Here is a 19,596-nt window from a genome sequence, read left to right on the forward strand (position 1 = left end):
GTCGTGTTAATTTGTTCAAAACAAGAAAAGATAATTCAATTTTATTTCTCCTTTAAAATCAAGCAGAAGAGGCAAAAAGTGCCTGTTTTTAAACTGTGAAATGGCTGATGGATCAAATTCAGTCTCACATGTTATTTCTGACAAACATTTGGAGATTTGTGATTAATATAACAGCTGAAAGACGGTCAGTTAAGGCAGAACCTTGGCTTCCATCTGCTGTTGTATTTGACCTTCCATCACTAAATGCACATTTCCATCAGAGTGTCTTCTTCTTCTTGATGTGATGGTGCAGTTTGCTTTTAATGTGCATGTGGACAGACTCACTGTGTGATGTCACAGCAGTGTGGATGTGATGAAAACGCGATGCCCCCACTGATGCTCCAAAAGGAAATTCTGTCGAGAGCATTTATCTGAATATACCAAGTTTTAAAGAACTAAATGATCCTTTTTTTATGTTATATAACAATGGAACCACTTAAAGAAAAACAAAAACTACAAACAGCATAAAAAATAGAGCAAAACAATATAAATATGATGTACAGTTAGGTTATTTATAGTTGCAAAATATGAAAGGTATAAGCAAGAAACTCATCATGATGAACAATTCTCCATATGTTTTGTACAATTTTATGTTTAATTCTGATTGAACTCTTTATGCCTTGAAAGCCTAATAGGAGTTCTTATATGAACTGAGCGGTTTCTGCTTATAGTGCATCAGAATTTAGCACAGGTGGTCTCTTCCAATGGACCTACTCTTGGAGAAACTCAAAAATGACTGTAATTGTCATCAAACCACCTCTTCATTAATATACACTGAAGTGTAGAAACTTGCTACACCTCAGGGGAGGTCGTCAAATGTCATGTTTGTGGGGGAAAGAGTTAAGGAAGATAAGTCTTGGAATTAATGTAATTTACCTTCTAATTAACCTGATTTTTATCTGAATTCTTTGATTGCTTTCAACAAATCCTGAAAAAAGCCCAAAGCAACCAGTGTAAACCAGTATGGTGTACCTCAAAGCTCACTTCCTGGGATATTAATTTTTTAAACTCACAGTTTTACACTTTTATGACATTGGTTAGATAATTTTATTTGCAAGAAGGTGATGCAAATATTTTTCAAAGATAAAAATTGGAATGAAACTAACAGTGTATTATCCAGTGTATCTAGCGGGCTAAATGTTTTCCCATTTTTTATGAACAAGTCAGCAAGATAATTCATCCAGTAAGTTGTTTTAGGATTAGTTTTAGACTTAGTTTTATTACTTGATACTACAGAGACATTTAAGTCTGTGGCAATAAAATGTAGAAGTTTGACATGACTTAAATTTTAATGTTTGTGCTCCCGAGCTTCATCAAGAAAACTCAGGAAAACCCAGACGGACAAAGAGGAGTTCATAAATGTATCGGCATCAGTGGGGTCATTACCCAGGCACCACAAATGTAAATGAGATCATCAGGTTCATAAAGGTGGCTGTCACTGCCAAGTGACAAACTGAGAACTGTTTATACATGGTGTCGGTCCTGGCTGAGGGTTGCATTGTGGGATGGCGGGGAGGACGCAGTGATGTCACAGACTCAGGCTGGGGGGTTGTGTAAAAGAAACAGAGTGGCCATTGACGTCCAGCAGCATACAGACTCCTGTTGTCCTCCAGAGACACAACAGGACACTCTCTGAGCGGCTGCATGATGCATTAACTCTGTGTTCAGCACTAATGTGAAGCTCTTGACGCTCTGTGCCTCTTTACTAATGGAGCACCATGTTCTGTCCCCAACCTATCACCCCCCTCGTGTCTGTTTTTTTTTTTTTTTTTTATTCTTGTTTTTATTTGAACCCCCTTCAGGCGAAGAAGTCTCTTTGCCTTCCTTACCCTACTGCCATCCTGCCTTTGGACTGACTATCTTTTGGCTTTTTATATTAATCCTTGGTAAGTAAGCACTTGCTGGCCAAAAACACTGCACTTCAGGGGCATGTCTAAGCAGAGCCACAGCCAACAGTATTGATCAGAGACACTGTTTTACTCTCAAAATTAACCAAAGTGAGGAGTCACGGATCACCTCTGGATCCAGAGTTCACAAATAAGTCTGGTGGTGTTTTGTATGGAGTAAAACAACAATCCATTTGTCAGTGTGATGTACCTCAGGGTTTTCATCATTCATATTTTCTATTTTTAGGTCAATATTTTTTTTAATATCAATTACAAAGAAAACCAAACTATTGCCAACAAAAGAGTCCTTTTCATTGGTCAACAATGGTCCACATAAAACAAGAGAAGTGAGAGATTAATGGGTCAAAAGCTTTGATCCTTTTTTGTAGCAATGAAATAACTTCTGATTGGCTATAGGTGTTTTGGTCATTTCAATCAGGAAAACATTGTGGTTTGGGTTAAAATAACCACTTCATCAAGTTTAAAATAATAACCACAGAGTTAAAGTCGGGCAGTGACTGTTTTGGTGGTTGGTAGAAAACAAATAGCCATGTCCTGTTTAAAAGTACAACATTAATAGACCTATCCAACCACCTTGAGCTCCTCCCTCAGTTTTATCCATGCTTCTATAGCCAAAATACACTCATTTATCTTTTAAGAAACTAGTGACTTCATTGCATACCACGACTGCATAGGGATGGTGTGGCTGAAAATGTCCTGTGATGGTTCTCTAATTCTAGCAAATTTACTTAGATTAGATAGTGAATCTAGTTTTTCACAAGGGTTAATTTCAAGGCCTGTGTTGTTTTTCCAGGACACACTTATTTAATATGACTGAATGAATTAGCCTAATTGCAAAGCCATTGTCTTCTTTTGCAAGTTTAAAGTGATCGGGATTAAAACCAAAATGTAACAGGTTTCTTCAATAATCCATGCTCCACGTCGCCACCAAGCTTCAGGATATTCAGTTTGGTACTTTTTGTGTAAGAACCGCTACCTCAATTCAGCACAATACATAGTTTATGTTACAAATGCACCCAAGATCTATTTTTCTGTCACCAGGGATTTACTGTTTTATTTATGCATGGCCTTTAGTCTCAAATTTGAATACAATTTTGGGTGTGTGTTTATAGCATTATGTTACACTTAATGCTCACAAAAAACTCATCAATTTATTTGGGACTAAACCAAAAAACAAATGTGATCATTTTTAAGTTATCTAGTATAATCAGCTGGAATTTCTTACTATTCATGTTTACTAATTCATGTTTATATGTAGATAAATATCAAATAAAACAGTCAAATAAAAGAAAAAATATCTTTAGATGTATAAATAGATTACTTGCAATTCTGCTTCTGTGAATATGAAATCTGGTGTTCCTCAGGGATCCATTTTGGAACCCTTTAGGTTTTTTTGTGTTATAAATTATTTTTATTTGTAATGTTTTCTTTAGTGTTAGTTGCCAGCAGGAGACAAAACTCAGTGTTGGATTGGATATGTGACTGTTTGTTGACAAGAACAAAAATATATCAAACTTAATATATAAAACATCACCAGACTTGACACTTCATTTTGAAACTACAGGGAACTCCCGAGGTAAATAGGTAGTCAGATGTCAATTCTGACATGTTGAACTTTGTCTTGCAATGCTGTGTCTGTGGTTACACCTTCAAAGTCACATTGAGTGTATTTCTACTAACATGTTAGATGTACTTCAGCATGAAGCGAACTCTCGATGCTAACTCCGGCTTTGGTGTCTGCATGCTCCCTGTCTCTCTCTTTGTGGACTTTCTCTTTAGAAGTCTCTTTGTTACTCAGTTGTGATTTCTGTTCTCTCATAGATTGTAGATGTGATGTGCATGTTGATGGATCAAGATGAACTAGCGGATTGTGTTTTAGCATCTCCAGATTTCCTCCCACTTGATGTTTGAAAACTTGGTTGTAAACCAAGGAACTTTCAGGACATCATGAGTGATTCAGGGGGAAATTTGGCCCAATTTAACACAATTTGTGTTAAATGGTTGAATGTAGATACAGAAGTATGAAGAGCAAAAATTACAGAAGATGCATGATTGTGGAGAAACTTAATGGCTCAGTCACACTAGGGTGAAAATAGGACGGCAACCTCCTTGACCTCCTGGGTAATCCAGAGGTTAACTGTGTAACACCTTTAATCTGGGCAATCACAAGGTGACTGTACAGGTCGCCTGGTAGGAAGAAACCTGTCTTGAAACGGTCGTATTCCAACTCGGACTGACTGCAATCACTCTCAAAAAAATTGGAGAAGATTCACAAATAAGATCTTGATAATGTATAAATGCAGACAGATTGCCAATATACTGAAGTCTGAGTCAGTCTGCACTGATAATTGCAATTCGTCTACAATCCATCACTTTGTAATAAGGACCTCAACTCAATTGGTTGCCAGCTGATTATAATCTGATTATATTCCTACATAAAAGCAAGCTTGTGTGTACAGGTAAACTGCTGTGTTATTTGTGTTATTTTTTAAATCTATGAGATGAATGTGTGTTTGTTTTATTTTCTGTGTTTGTTGATTGCAACAGATTTGTAATTTAAGCAAATTTATCCCAGTTAATTGCCGTATTATCACAGACAGATTGCATGTTATTGCCAACTTGACCCAATGTAATTGTAAACTGGTAGCAGACTGACTCCATCTTTTTGTTGTTTTAATGCTGTGTTGACACTTTGAAGCCAGCAACTGACTGAATGGTTGCAGACCTGGTCCCTTTTTTCCAAAGCAAATTTCCAAAGCAAATTCAAAAATTATTTCAGAGGCAAGGCAAGTTCATTGCACACTTTTGCAGTAATTAAGGTTGTGCCATGGTTTGTTTTCCTTAGTGTGACTGTAGCATTAAGCAGGTAGCAGATCTAGATGAAGACGATACTTGTGAGCATGACATTGTCTTGCTTTGATGGGTCGACTTATTTTGAAGTTCTGCTTTGTTGGGTTGGACCGATGCTTGGGTTCGGTACTGGCGTTATATGCAAAAGTGATTTGTGTGAATCTATCTTACTGAAGATAGACCATAACCCTTTTATTATTGCGTAGATATATGACAGAATCTGAACCTCAATAAGATTTCAGTTAGGCAGCAAAAATGTCTAAAAACTACAACCCATCATTTTACCTGGGACTAAATCCAAAACAAAATGACTTGGTGCTTTTATGCAATTCAGTAAGTGACTGGAATAATTAATGTACAGTTTAGTTGGAGATTATGTATTGGAATTTCAGGAGCAGGCCCACGTCTCCAAACACGCTCCTTCCGGTTGTCATCTATATAGGTTCCCCCAGTTCTGCAAGCTGTTCATTCTCGTTTACGTGCCCCACCCTCCTCCCTCCCTTCTTGTTCTCAATTCTTTAACTTCTTCATTTCTATTTAGTGCATGGGCATCTGCCAGGCCTGGGAGCCATCGCCAGTCCCCTTCGAGGCCTTCCCCAAACCGCAGCTCAATTCATGTCAAAGCATTCATTTTTACCCACTAAAACACTGTCAAACCTAAAATGAGGACGTGGACCCAGCTAGTGATATATTTTATTGTTGCCATGGTGCATCATAAAAAAACCCCTCTAATACTGAAACAGGCAACTATATTTGCTCATTCATCATAACCTGGAAATTTTGTTCACGCCAAAAAATGAAATGTGAGATCTAGTCTAGAATAAAATAGAATCCAACCTGTGGCCCTTTGCTGCATGTTTTCCCCTCTCTCTCTCCTGCCGCTTTCCTGTCACTCTTCACTGCTTCTATCAAAAAAGGCCCAAAAAAGAAACAATATTTCTAATTTTTGTCAGTAAAAATTAAGTGATTATTGATAACATTTAAATACATTTTAAGAAAGATATTTGGTGTTTTACAGTATCAAATATCTTAATATTTTAAGCATTGTGGCAGTTCACAAATTTGATCTAAAATAGACCATTTATTTCCACTTAAAGTCTGGATATATTTTAGTAAAGGCTTTTACTCAGCAGGACATGACTTAAAACTGAATAACTTCTCGTGTTAATAATAACCACAGAACTATAATTCAAGAAATGTATACAGGAAATGCTTTAAATAGAATATTCTACCTGCCCATGACTCTTAACTGTGGAACTAAAGTCTGAACCTTCAGCCTCTGGGGCGCAAATAGGCACAAACACTGAAAACCTGCAGTTCCTCTCATTTCTAGCAGAGGCTGCAATCACAGTATTCTAACATGGTGAGCGAAAGCTCCAGGCGATCCAGGAGAGAAGAACAACTGCTGCCTAGGCAAAAACCCTTAGCGATCCCTTATGTGTCAGGAGTATTGGAACAGTCGACACGCATTTTACTCTAAACACGCTGCACCAAAAATTAGGTCCCCTGGCACAAACAGTGTAATATAGTGTACCCTGTTAAGTGCCAGGAGGATTGCTGTGATTTATACATGAGGGAAACAAACAACCTCTGGCGAAGCAGATGGCACAACACAGAAGAGCTACCTCATCAAGCAGGACTTCACAGTCTGTTTACGCCTACAGGCCAGTGGACACTGTTTCAGTGATGAGGATGTTCACATCCAGTCAAGGAGGCCATTTACATGAAAAGGGAAAGACCATCTCTGAATTGAAGAGGGGGCCTAAGGGTACATCTGTCACCATCTTACAATACTGTGATTGGTACTGATGGCCATTGATCAGTTGTCATTGATCAAAGGTCTTTGATCAGTGGTTGTTGATCAATGGTCATGACAGTTTGGATATTTATCATCAAGAAACTACGCTACATCCACATGAACAGAATCAACTTTTTAGACTCCCATATTAAAACTTTACAGCAGAAACAAACATGTTTACAGCCTTATACACAAACTGTTTTCATCTCTATAGGCGATTTCCCCTTCATAACAACTGTATTAAACTTATTACATACTTATTACATATTGAAGAAGATTTTAGCAGCTTAAGTGGGGCACATATCAGGAGTCAGAGACAAATATGAAACTGTTAGGGGTGAAATTTTATATGTTGTTATAACCCACATGTTTAAATTGTAATATGGCTTAAAATTTCTATTATTAGGGGTGTGGCCTCTTTGATTGTCAGGTATATGGAAACACAGGAAGGTGTAGCAGCTTGCTGTCTGCTAGGCTTCACCTGAGCTAATTGGAGTCCTTGAACTGAACCTCTGGATCGTGTTTGTTCTGCTGGAGCTTTTTGGGTTTAATGAGCAATTTACAAACGAACTGAAAACAAACCACACAGCAGGGGGAGATGCTACATTAAGGGGTAAAAACCTGCATCGGTCAAAGCCCAACATGAGCTAATGATGTGAATGAAGGAGGGGTCAGAAATCATCACAAGGACTTGACATGTTTGTATTTTATAGGAGCAAGACTGCTTTAAAGAAACGGAAGCTAACAAGGTAACGACGACTGCATGCAGCTTTCAGCCTGTGGGCTCCATCTTTCTCTGTGTGTGTGTGTGTGCGTGTGTTCACCACTAATACCATCCTTCAGCCAGAAAACAGTTTTATCCAGCAGTCTCCTGAGAAATTGAACCAACATTAACTGTGTACTCAGAGGGATTTCTGACTTTTGTGGGTGTTTAAAGGTTTGTTAATAAATTATTTCAGGATAAAATATTTATTAAAGTGCATGAAATTGCTCATGCTTTACCTTAGTGATGAACCCATTAATGCATTGCAAGAACTTCGACCTTTAGGTGGCAACAGATACATTTTTGCTCCATCTTATTATTACTATGGAGTAAGTGTTCCCTGTGCAGTGTAGTGACTATGTGTTAATTACCTGTTTATGCTGGTTACCTGTAACAGTGTTTTAAGAACCAATGCAAAGTTTTTGGTGATCAACAAATGTAAATGAAGTCTGAAGCCTGACGTTTCTGATACTTTCCAACTTTCTTCAAACTGCCATCTATCCACCTATCTTCTTAACCACCTTCCTAGTACCTATCTACCTACCTACCTGTCTTCCTGCCTTACTATATGCCTACCTTCCTGACTCCCTTCCTACCTTCCTTTCTACCTACCTATGTTACCCTTTCCCTACCCAAATCCCTGTTATTCCCTTACTGCCTACCTAACTCTCTCCTTAATTACATCTATCTGCCTGCCTACCTACCTTTGTATCTTCATTATCTTTCTACCTGCCCTTCCTACCTCCACGTATACCTCTCTACGTTTCTTCTCATCTTCCTATCTACCTACCTGCCTTCTTCCATCCCATCTTGCCTAACTGTCCTCTTGGCTATGTCCTTCCTACTTTCTACCTGCCTACCTATTTATGTTCCTACCTATTTATCTTTCTTTCTTCCTACTTACCTGCCTACCTGTGAGCTGGTGCTGTATAGACATAGGCCCATCTATCTTTCATTCAGGGCAATTGGATTGTATTACAGCAGCTTGTTCTTTATTTTTCTTGACTAATTTATTTAAACTTACTTAATTTAAAATTTTCCAGTTTAAAAAACTGACATTAGCAAGCTAGCTGTAGCTTAGCTACTCTTGAATCAGGCGCTGGTTATTCTCTTGTGACAGCTGAAAAGATGACTTGCACAGGGCAAGCTGGCCAGTGAGGCACATGGATAAATGAGCTGACAGCATCAAGGCTTCTACACTGCTGCAGTGTGAGCTAAAGAAATGTTGGTGAGGTGAACTGAATATTTCATAGAACCAGCTGCAGGTTGTTTGGGGTGAAGAGATCTTCAGGTCCAACATTAGAGCTCATTAAAGGTTTTGTGCAGCAAACGTCTGCCCGTAGGACTTGGAGCTTTCGTTATCGGTGAGATTAAAAGCGAAATGTAAAGACGGTGGTGGGTGTCAGCCATTTGATAGTGGTTTTTTTGTGCTTTCAGCCCTGTGCAGCTGGACGACTTTGAGGCCTTCTTCAAAGACATGAGCAAGGACTCTGCCTACAAGTTCTCCTTGCAGTTCGAGGTACAGCTTTAATCACGTCTTCTGAGACCAACAGGCCTGACGTTTGTCCTGAGAAGCAGAGGGAAGCATCTGAAACCCTCTGTGTTTTTTATATCATTTAACTTTGGTTCTGGTGACGTTTCGGTAGCAAAAACCGAAAGAGGAAGTGAATAAATGTCCCAAAATGACCTTGAGAAGCTTCTAGGCTAGTGAGTGATGAAATAAAGTCTGCAGGTCGATTTAGATCAGCAGGAGTGAATGCTGCTCTAATACATCGCCTGACGTTAGCAAGTGAGCAGGATCTTACATATTTCATCAGTTCACATATAACATTTAAATGTTTACAATTTAAATGAAATATGTCTTTTAGTTATATATTGCATGGGTGTGCCTTTCAAGGGTGTTGGGCGACACTTCCCCTTACTTGGGAAAACAGCGAGATGCTTAATTATCATGTGGCGCCTGATTTTGTGTTTTTCTTTACATAAATAAATACGGTCTAAACTGAAGCACAAAAAACAAAAACTCAGTAGAAGTGAAGGCAATCAAATGTTTAAAAATGTTCCTCTAGCGCTCAAACTGCGGTGAGGCTTAAACCTTTTTCTGCACGCTATAGTGGGTGTGTCATCTGATTTTTAGAGTGCTTAATCCACAGCCGTTCACGAGTAACAATCAAAACATGTCCTGTTAGAGCAGATTCGTGCTGGTAGGTAGCATGGCAACAGTGGTGGCTGCAGACGTGCTCGCAAAAGCATGGGATGGTTTTTCCTGTCGTATGGACACGTGCCACTCATTTGGCGGGAGACACATGCAGACATTATATAAAGTTTTCTATGTAAAACTTTATATTCATCCAGGTATTTTAAAATTTTGAATTCCTTAAAAAATACAGCGTTTTAACTTTTGATACACCCAGTATTATACATTTATTCAAAGTGGATCCATTCCCCTTATTTCCACCTGCATTTTTTACTGTTGTCTGTTCAAGCAGCTATGCATGATTCACACTTCAGAATAATCCTTCTTTATCTGATACCAAGCTTCAGTTCATTTGCTCTTTGAAACAACCCGTTTTAGCTCCTCTTCATTTAAACCAGCTTTCTTCTAACACTCACAAACAGAAAAAAATCAAATCACTTGTTTTGAACTTGAACAGGAGGTGGGTGGGGCTTCTGTCTACCCTCTCTTACATCATACAGTTCCAAGAGTAGGAAAAACTGTGATAAACGCTGTTTAGAACAGGCTGCAGGGATTTGTGTACATGCACTGAGCTGATTATTAGACACTCTGGTCATTTTTAATATGAACATCCAGCACAGGAACAGGAAATGAGGAGAAGACCCCTGGGTCCATTTTACATCTCACATAACCTCGGAGCTTTTTAACCCTTTAAAGCCGGTCGGAGCGGCACGCTTCGTTTTGCGTAACTATTTTTAAATCCCGGTTGCACTGCAACCATGTAAGCTAGTGCAATAATTTTTTTTGCATATGAAACCGGAGGAGTTGTACTTACATCTTGTGCCATCAGCTTGTCATAGGTCCCAGTTTCCTTCCACATATAGCTTTGCAAACATTGCATAAAAAGCGCTTGCAGCAACAAAAACATAATATTCCAGAAACACGCTTTGCCGATCCGAATAAGCTGTTCGTAACACTTCCTACGTCCATCAGCGCGAACTATCGCATGTCCGCCATGACCTGCCCGAACCCGAAAGTGACGTCATTTTCGCAGAAATGTAGTTTTTTACCATCAGGGCCTTGTAAGGCTATACTGGTGTTTTTAAAAGTTATGTTAGACTTTATGACTTTCTGTGTCGTTTCTGCGATGCTTAGAAGTCAAATTGCACTGCTGGAAATAGTTTATTTTGATGCATATGCTGTTTTTTTTTGCAAATTTGCATTATAATACTTATTTTCATTTTTCCTGCAGTATATGAAAATTGGTGAATTTCAAAAATAAAACTATGAAGACGCTCAAAATAAATTTCCTGTGGTGGGAAACTATTTTGTGCAACTTTTTTGTATTTACAGTTTTGAGGGATAAGCCTCTTAAATTTCTCTAACTAGAAATATATGTTAAAAAAACCAAAACGATTTTCAATTTTTTTGTAGTTTATTGCACTGTTTTGCAATTTATGTAATTACTATGCACTTAATGCATACATATTATTAAAATTTGGGCTATAATGGTTGTATTGGTGTACAGCAACTTGAAATGCTCCGAAAAATGGCACTACAGCATGTAAAAATATAATATAAACTCTGGCGGACTTGGTTCTATGGTAGGTCTTAAAGGGTTAAGAGCATTTTAATTTTAAAATCTGACTCAGATTTAAATGATCCTCATCCTTAATTTTAGTACTGATGGGTTTTTTTTCCAGGATCTAAAGAGCATCGGTTTGGATCTTTCCCATGATGCTGCTGACCTTCCTATCAACAGGCCCAAGAACAGATACACCAACATCCTCCCCTGTGAGTCTGCACTAACATGTATATATCTAGATTTATTAAAAAAAAATACACAAGATCATCAGAACAAAGAGGAAGGCGGGGCCGAACTGAAAGCAACCCGCTGATAATGGGGAAACCATAAAATCAACCGTGAGCCTCCACTTTACTGATTTATTGCCCAGAGAAAATTTACTTTCATTAGACGGTTTGTAATAAATGTGTAAAATGGAGCCTTGCGGTGCTTTTTCTCTGACTTAAAAATCCAGCTCGTCAGAGTTGTATTCTGAAACCAGCGCACACCACTACAGTGAAGATACCATTATTAAGTGCCTTTATAGAAATGGAGAGCTTTCATTTTTTCTGATTCTAAAGTCACGTGAGCGTTTGTGTTCCTCGGAGTACGAGGGCAAGTTTTACTGTTTGGTGACGACCTGTAGTTTATCTTGGGACTAACGAGAGAAAATCTGCTCTAAGATGACTTCAGTCGGGTGAAGCTGATCTCGATGCACAATGACGAAGGTTCAGACTACATCAACGCCAATTACATACCCGTGAGTACATCCACAACACAAACGTGAGGAATTAGCATCTATTTGTTTTTCATCTCTTTTATAGTCCATATTTTGCATGAATTACTTTTTTCTTCTGTAAAGCTGTGCTTGTGTTTGGATTCCAGGGCTACAGACACAATAAAGAGTACATCGCCACACAGGGTCCGCTGCCTGAGACCCGCAATGACTTCTGGAAGATGGTTTTGCAGCAAAAATCCCCGATCATTGTCATGCTCACACAGTGCAGCGAACGGCGCCGGGTGAGACTTTAGGTTTAATCAGTTTAGCTCTTTGTAAGTGGAAAATCTGGAGGTTCCAAGCCGCTTTAAATTTTATACTTAAATCAAAAAAATAACAGACACGTAAAAATAGACAGACATTCCACAAATTTGCCATTAAAGATGACTCATTAGAATAAGTATTAAAAGATTGATTAATAAATAATGTTTTGAAGAAAATTTGTAGTAGCAAATACTTCCTAAAAATGGTTTTCGAAGGATTCTGCTTTTTTGGTGTTTATTTATTGGTGTTTTATTCAGACTGAGCACAGGTAATGTGATTAACACAATCAACAGACAGTCACATTACACATATCCACCTACGGCTCAGCACAGAATCACCATCTTCACCTTTCATCAGATCAGAAAATTATTCTTTTTTAATTAGAAGAATAAAAACAAATAAGATGTTGTGTTTTTTATTTGCATAATGAAGTTATTAATGTCATATTTCTAAATTAGTATAAATAAGGGGAAAATACGTACACACAAATATTTTGTGTTTGGGGGGGAATCTGAAGACGAAAATTTCTTTAAAAAAAAATAGTGTGGGAGTAAAATGACAGAAGTTGCACAATTCTGCCCCCTGGTGGTCATTGTTAACTGTGGCCGTAATTTTTTTTCATGTTTTCAGGTGAAGTGTGATCATTACTGGCCCTTCAATGAGGACCCTGTGATGTACGGTGAGGTCAGTGTAGAGTTGCTATCTGAAAGCGAGTCTCCAGAGTGGATCATCAGGAAGTTCAGACTTGGATATGTGAGTTTCTTTGACTTCCAAACGGCTACTGACAAAAGCTTCCAGTTAGTGCATTTATCAAACGTGAACTGTTACTGCCACCTGCAGGCTGATGAGAGTCAGGACGTCCTCCACCTGAACTACACCTCGTGGCCGGATCACGGCGTCCCCACGGTAAATGCCATCGAGAGCATCCTGCAGTTCGTCCATATCGTCCGCCAGCAGGCCAACAGGACCAAAGACCCCATCATTGTCCACTGCAGGTAAGGCCACTCCTTAAAAACATCTGCAGATATTTTATCTTGCTGTGACTCATCTGTTAGCGTCCTCTGGTGGATACATGGACAATCTAAAATAAATCACAATTATTGAAACTTTTCGTCATTCCTGCTCATTAAATGAAATAAAATGAAACGGCGTACCTAGTGGTGGTGCAGTCTGATTATTTAAACAGAGAAGCAATGCGCAAATGTCTTCAAAATAAAACATTAGTGCACAATATATGCCACTATTAATGGTTCTACGAACATGGGCTGGATTTCCTGGATGGTTGCAAAGATTCTAGGATCCTCGATGGAATTGGATCAAGTAAAAAACCGAACCCAGGTCCTAGGAAGGAAAATGGTGGTTTGTGGGAATGTGTGAATCATTGAAGAGGTTCTTTCTGTAGCCCTTCCCTGATCTCAGTGTTTCTATCTTCAGGACCAGTAATCTGTGGAGCTGTGTAGCCATCTTAACACTAGAACCACGGACTGGATCATTTAGACTCCCTGGTATTTTAAAAATCGTGTAAATCTGTCACATTCAAACCCCATCATCTTGTATTTCATGGCTTTTCCTAAAACCCTCAATCCACCAACTTCCTTAGATGTCACTTAAAACTTTTAGAGCCGTGGAGCGTTTCTTTGGTAGAAATACTTGGAACCATGTAGACTCTGACAGATGGGTATGTGCTCGACAGATGTTTAATGGTTTTCTATTGTAACTGAGACATAAAAAGTCCTCCTCTTGGTATTTTCTGGTAGCCAATGAGGTCCATGTTTTTTCATATTGCTTCTGTATTAGAACCAGAACTGAGTCAGTTCTCCGTTAGTGGAAACTGACCTACCTTCCATTAACGTCCCAGTTTGCGTTCAGGTTTTATGAGCGGTTGGGTAGATGTCCTCATTCTTTCTCGGAGTGAATCTATTTATCCGAGTTTGATTTCTGCAGGTTTGATTTTCTCAGAGCAGGAAGGCGACTCGTTTCCTGACAGTCTGAGCCATAAAAATGCAATTAGAGAGATGATGTAATGGCCATTATGATGTCCATTAGTGGACTAGCGACAGCAGTGATTTGGTTTCTAATGATGCCGCCTGTCTGTGTCAGTGCTGGAGTCGGCAGGACTGGGACCTTCATCGCTCTGGATCGCCTGATGCAGCACATCAGAGAGCACGAGTACGTGGACATCCTGGGCATGGTGTCGGAAATGCGATCGCATCGCCTGTCGATGGTTCAGACTGAGGTCAGACACTGGCACGTCACACCAACACATACATGTGTAAATAAGACAGTTACTTGAAGAAGTCATTAAGTGTCCACACTTTAGAAACCGTCAACTGGATTGTGCCAACATGTCCTCAATGACCTGAATTTGTGATCGTGAGTATCAAAGGGTGTTTGTTGTCTGCAGGAGCAGTACGTGTTCATCCATCAGTGCGTCATGCTAATGTGGCAGAAGAAAAAGCAGCAGTCCATCACCTCGGATGTCATCTACGAGAATGCCAGCAAGACATAATGTGGACACCTCCAGACGTGAGTCAAACCCGAAGTATCAGGGCTCGTCCCGATTCGCGACATGCTTTATGGTTATTCACGGTATAGAAAATGATTTAGAGCATCCATCCATCCTCATCTTTGCCGCGGGGGCTAGACCCTTTTCCAGCTATCCTAGGGCGAGAGGCGGGGTTTACCCTGGACAGGTCGCATGTCTTTGGACTGTGGGTGGAAGCTGGAGTACCCAGAGAGAACCCTGCTAATCTTCATTGCTACCAATAATGATTAGCAACAACTTTCTAGAGCAGTGGTCCCCAACCCCCGGGCCTCGGTCCGTGAGTCGTTTGGTACCGGGCCGCGAGAGTTGAGGCTCAGGTGTGAAATGTATAGTTTTCAGGGTTTTTATCGGTTTTCAGCGTTATTTTGTTATCGTTTTTATCGTTTACTCGGTTTTCCTGGGTCTTTTCACGTGTGTTATGAATAAATTTTCTTTTTTTCGGTACCGGTACTAGTTTTATTTTGTTGTATTTATCCGCGACACCTTAAAGGCCGGTCCATGAAAATATTGTCGGGCATAAACCGGTCCGTGGTGCAAAAAAGGTTGGGGACCGCTGTTCTAGAGGAAGTGGTTAAATATCTTGGACAAGTTTCAGTGAACCCTGTCAGGTCTGAGTCAAGCCAACCCTAAAGTCTGTTATGAAGAAAAGTTTTTTTTAAAGTGTATAAATATAAATGCCATGGTCTGATAGCTGTCTACCTCAGAAACGAATCTGTGATAAAAAAAAAAGTCTGACCTTAAATTTAAATTGAATTTATCTCTGCATCCTTCATCTTCTTGTTGATCCAAACAAATGTCTTTGTGTTTTAGACTAAATCCTCCCTTTGTGCTTAAACCCTTCTGCTTGTCTTGCAGGCTGTGAACACACCCCAACCTCCTGTGCTTCAGGCATCCATTCTCTGCAGAAGAAGACTCGCTTCATCATCAGTATCAAAAACAAAAAAAACACAACATAGAACATCTGGGCGAGAGAAAACTATTATCAGTCTCTTTCTTTGAATTGGTGTTAAAGCATGGGATGGAGTTTTGCCTTAAGGAGCCTTCACTGACTGACCAACATGTTCAACCACAGCCCTGCCCTCTGAACTGGACTGACTCACACCAACGTGGGCTCGGAGGAGCATTGACAAGCTGCATCAGTTGAGGCAACGAGTCGGTGGAACGGAGTCAGTGGTTTTTCATTTTTATTTATGTTTTTAATCTCAGGAGTCGCTGTAAAACCAGCAAGCACACTGGCCTCTTTCTCCCCTTCAAACCTTTGTTTTAGGTTCAGGTTTTGCTTTGCCCGTCGTCTTGCACGGTGCAGCTTTCCTGGCTTTTTGGGGCGTAGGAGTCGGCGGCGGTAGATTTCATCATTACGCACTGCCACACCTACCGCACACGTCGATAATTAAAAACCCCAATGGCTCGAGCTCGCTGATTAACTGCCAGGACTGCTGCACAGGAAGAACCCAGCAAACATTCACTAAAGAGCGAACCCAAGATGAGCACAAATCGGATGTTTGGAGACATTTACGTCATCTTTCCATCATGGCTGCATATGCCAAACTTCAGAAGTGAAAAATGAGGAACTTTTCAGATTTCTGCTCCAAATTACGGCAGAAAAATATCATCATCATAACACTATCCGAACTTTATCGTGATCAACCCTAGCGGTGTGAATGTTTGCTAGGTCTGTACAACAAGAGGGCACAAACGAGTCGAGGGGAACGCAGTCCCCACGCTGCCATCCGTCGCCGCTCGGCGTGTTTGAGGCCAGTTTAGAAGCTAGAGACTGTGGTTGTAGAGCTGTAGTTTGTATTTGCACTGAGGCCTCTGAGCTGCTGAACAAGAAGGGAAGCATTTTGCTGCTGCTTCCCACCGTGGGCGATCAGCACGCAGTCACCATGCTTGGAGCTGTAGATTAACGTTAGGACTACTGTAGAGCTTTGGACTGTCCGATCGGGCTGGCAGAGGAAAAGGACCGTATCCGACAGCATGGACATCGGAGACAGAATCTCTCAAGTTTCCCCGTTACTGGCCCGAAGTCACAGAAACATATCTGCTCAGCATATCAGCAGAGCTCTTCTGGGTCCCACATAAATTGATTTTTCACCGTCTAGAAGTGCAGTCAGTTATTACACAACTACAAATTATACCTTTGAATCTGGACTAGAAAGTATAAATAAATAAGTTACAAAAATATCTGCATTTCAATGTCCCGATGCAGTCAGTGGTTTTCTTATATATGCCCACAGTGACTTCCTATAAAGAAGCACTACACCGATAAACGTTTAGCGTACATTTCACTGGACATCACGTGTGATCCAGCGTTTGTAGTGCAACAAAACAGAGTGTAGGCATCCTGTAAGTATCTTTGAAAGTTTAAAAGAAACTTCCTTCACAACGGTTTGTTTTCTCGTTCATTTTGAACTCTAAGCTTTTCTATTTTAACTTTAATTACAGATTTTTTGTAGTGTTTTCAATGAGTAAAACACCCAAAATTTAATCATTAACATTTTATGTAGTATTTCGTACCTTTTTACCATGTCACATACTACAGTCTAGTATGTATTAGACTAAAAGTATTTTAAACATGTGCGTTTCACTAAAATGCATTTTGTTGGGTTTTGTTTTTGCCACAGTTTAACATTTTGAAAGGATTTTTTGGGCATTATAAGAAAACCAGTGAGCACAGACATTTAATAAAAAACACCACAGTTCAGGTTTTTGCTGGTTTTGGGCCCCTGGTGTCGGTTTGCGAATGGCTGAGACCGACTCATCAAATTCGATCTGTACAGAAAAGTATTGAAGCATCAGTGTCTGCTAGTTAGATCAGGTTCTATTCAGCGATTTAGTTTTCATTGTTCATCTTTCTACCGAGTATTTCACATGAAGGGCAGAAGAATATTCACATTTCCATCATTCCTCAATGATTGTAGAGAATGTCTACTGAGCAGATGAGTGGTCGACTTCAATGAACCCAAAGTTTTACACTCGATTCAGGACATACAGGGTGTCGTCAAAATAAGAGCTCAACTCTGGGGGACGGGGGAGTATAATCATTTGGGATAGCTATGGCTTTGGAATGAATCACAAAAGCTGGTTGAACAATCCAAATAAAAGATTTGGTAAAATGCTAAAAAATTTCATCAAGCTTATAAAATGTATAACCCAAACTCTGCACTTCCTACAGTCTACAATCAAAATTTATTGTTATTTTAGAAAGTGTACTGCAACATACGTGGTGGGAAAAGTGGAGCACATTTCAGATGAATGAAATCAAAATTCAATTTGATTTCATACCAAACTGAATTTTAGTTTTTTTCCCATAATAATTACATTTTGGCACATCGAGCAAAGCTTTTAAATTGCTTTGCTAGTTATTCCCATAATGAATACTAAACCAGGTAACTCGCACTTAATGCTGAAGTACAGATTTTTATTTTGACGACACCTTGCATTAAGTTTGTGCAAATATTTCAGTAATTAATGAATGTTTAAAAAGGCCACTGGCCACTTGTGAAATGATTCATCTTTGTGGCCTTGTGCTTACCACACCTGAAGTCTTTACCTGTCAGCCGTCTCAGATCCTCGACGGTTGGGTACTTCGGTTCAGTCGCCGCTCGATCTGAAATAGTTTCCATGTCACTCTTAGATATCAGATGTACTGTACATACTACTACTACTGCTTAACTATTCTGTTTCTACTCGTCATTGCAAAGTTATTCTTGTGGAGATGTTGCTTTAGAAGTTTGTTTTTTAAAAGTTGTTGTAAATGTGAATCATCTTTCTCTGAGCTCGGAGCTGAATTCTCGCCGGCGCCGTTTCTTAAGCCTCAGCGTTTAGAAGCGTGACGTGGACGTGGAGGATGCATCTGGGGTCTGAGAAATGCACTTTGGTATGACTGTCAAAAAAAGATTTTTAAAAACTGACAGAACTTGCAGACAGTTTTGTGAAGCTCAGCACTGAAACTCTTCTACAGTTCTTTCTTGCTTAGTGTGTGTCCAGTCGAACTCGTACGTCATTGGTGCCATTATTGTGCATTGTGTCACTTACAGTTTGAAGGATGATCCCGAGCTCGGGTCGCCGTCACAGAGTTTTACTGTGTGTGTTGGAACAAAATAAAAATGTTGCAGTAAAAACAGTGTGTGCTAAGTATAACTGTATGATCTTACATAATAATTTAGGATACCATCATGTGTGTTGGCATAATGGCGATATAATTTTTAAATACAATAGTTATGAATACATAGATTTACATAGCACCATGAATATAAAACAGTAGCTCCTTTGAACAACAGAGTCCTGAGTACTACTTGAGGGAAAAATAAAATCAGAAGGTCGCCAACTGAAACGTCAACTTTATGGAGTACACTGTGCCACAATATATGATTCTAGCTTTTCTGACCATCTCACTGTACCGTATTTTCCGCACTATTAGACGCACTTAAAATCCTTTAACTTTCTCAAAAATCAACAGTGCACCTTATGTATGAATTGTGTTTGTGCTTACTGACCTCGAAACAATTTTATGTGGTGCACGGCACTCAAAAATGTTTTAGTACGACTTTGGTAAGCTACGAAACCGGACCGCTTGATGGATTGTCGAAGCATTACGGCTACTGTAGTCAGGAGCCTCGAGGACTCTGAGTATCTGGGTCCAAAACTCCGTCGCTTCAGGTCCCAAAGTCAAATGAGCACCGTGGCATCACTGAGAGTTAAAAACTGTCTAAATCTTTAATAAAATGATCAGCATTGCTGCTTTACCAGGTGTAACAATTAAGTTTAACATCCAGGCATCCATGAAAACAGAATATATTAAATTTAACAGAGTTAGAAGTTAGCAGGAAGTTAGCTCGCTAGTTTCCACCTAAACATGATATAGCATGTTCTGACTGAGAGATTTCTGAAAAAATTTAAACGTACAGCT

At 39.5% G+C, this 19,596-nt stretch overlaps 1 protein-coding gene across 3 annotated transcripts in view; it reads left to right on the forward strand.

Annotated features, from left to right (window-relative positions):
- The window catches only part of ptpro (protein tyrosine phosphatase receptor type O), a 43,451-nt gene extending 24,641 nt beyond the window's left edge, over positions 1–18,810 (forward strand). Inside the window, exons 17-27 of one of the 3 annotated variants that reach the window (XM_084910254.1) lie at positions 1,842–1,925; positions 7,308–7,343; positions 8,795–8,876; positions 11,237–11,327; positions 11,781–11,857; positions 11,983–12,117; positions 12,770–12,892; positions 12,980–13,134; positions 14,240–14,375; positions 14,544–14,665; positions 15,540–18,810. In XM_084910254.1, coding sequence (XP_084766380.1) covers positions 1,842–1,925; positions 7,308–7,343; positions 8,795–8,876; positions 11,237–11,327; positions 11,781–11,857; positions 11,983–12,117; positions 12,770–12,892; positions 12,980–13,134; positions 14,240–14,375; positions 14,544–14,648 — 1,024 coding nt within the window. In that variant the 3' untranslated portion in view covers positions 14,649–14,665; positions 15,540–18,810. The remainder of the gene's footprint in view (positions 1–1,841; positions 1,926–7,307; positions 7,344–8,794; positions 8,877–11,236; positions 11,328–11,780; positions 11,858–11,982; positions 12,118–12,769; positions 12,893–12,979; positions 13,135–14,239; positions 14,376–14,543; positions 14,666–15,539) is intronic. The other 2 variants (XM_084910255.1, XM_084910256.1) reach the window with 2 other exon arrangements.
- Positions 18,811–19,596: the final 786 nt, after the last annotated feature.

Source organism: Perissodus microlepis, chromosome 17, assembly GCF_051167445.1.
Source record: "Perissodus microlepis isolate ML-2025 ecotype Zambia chromosome 17, ASM5116744v1, whole genome shotgun sequence".
NCBI classification, from domain to species: Eukaryota; Metazoa; Chordata; class Actinopteri; order Cichliformes; family Cichlidae; genus Perissodus; species Perissodus microlepis.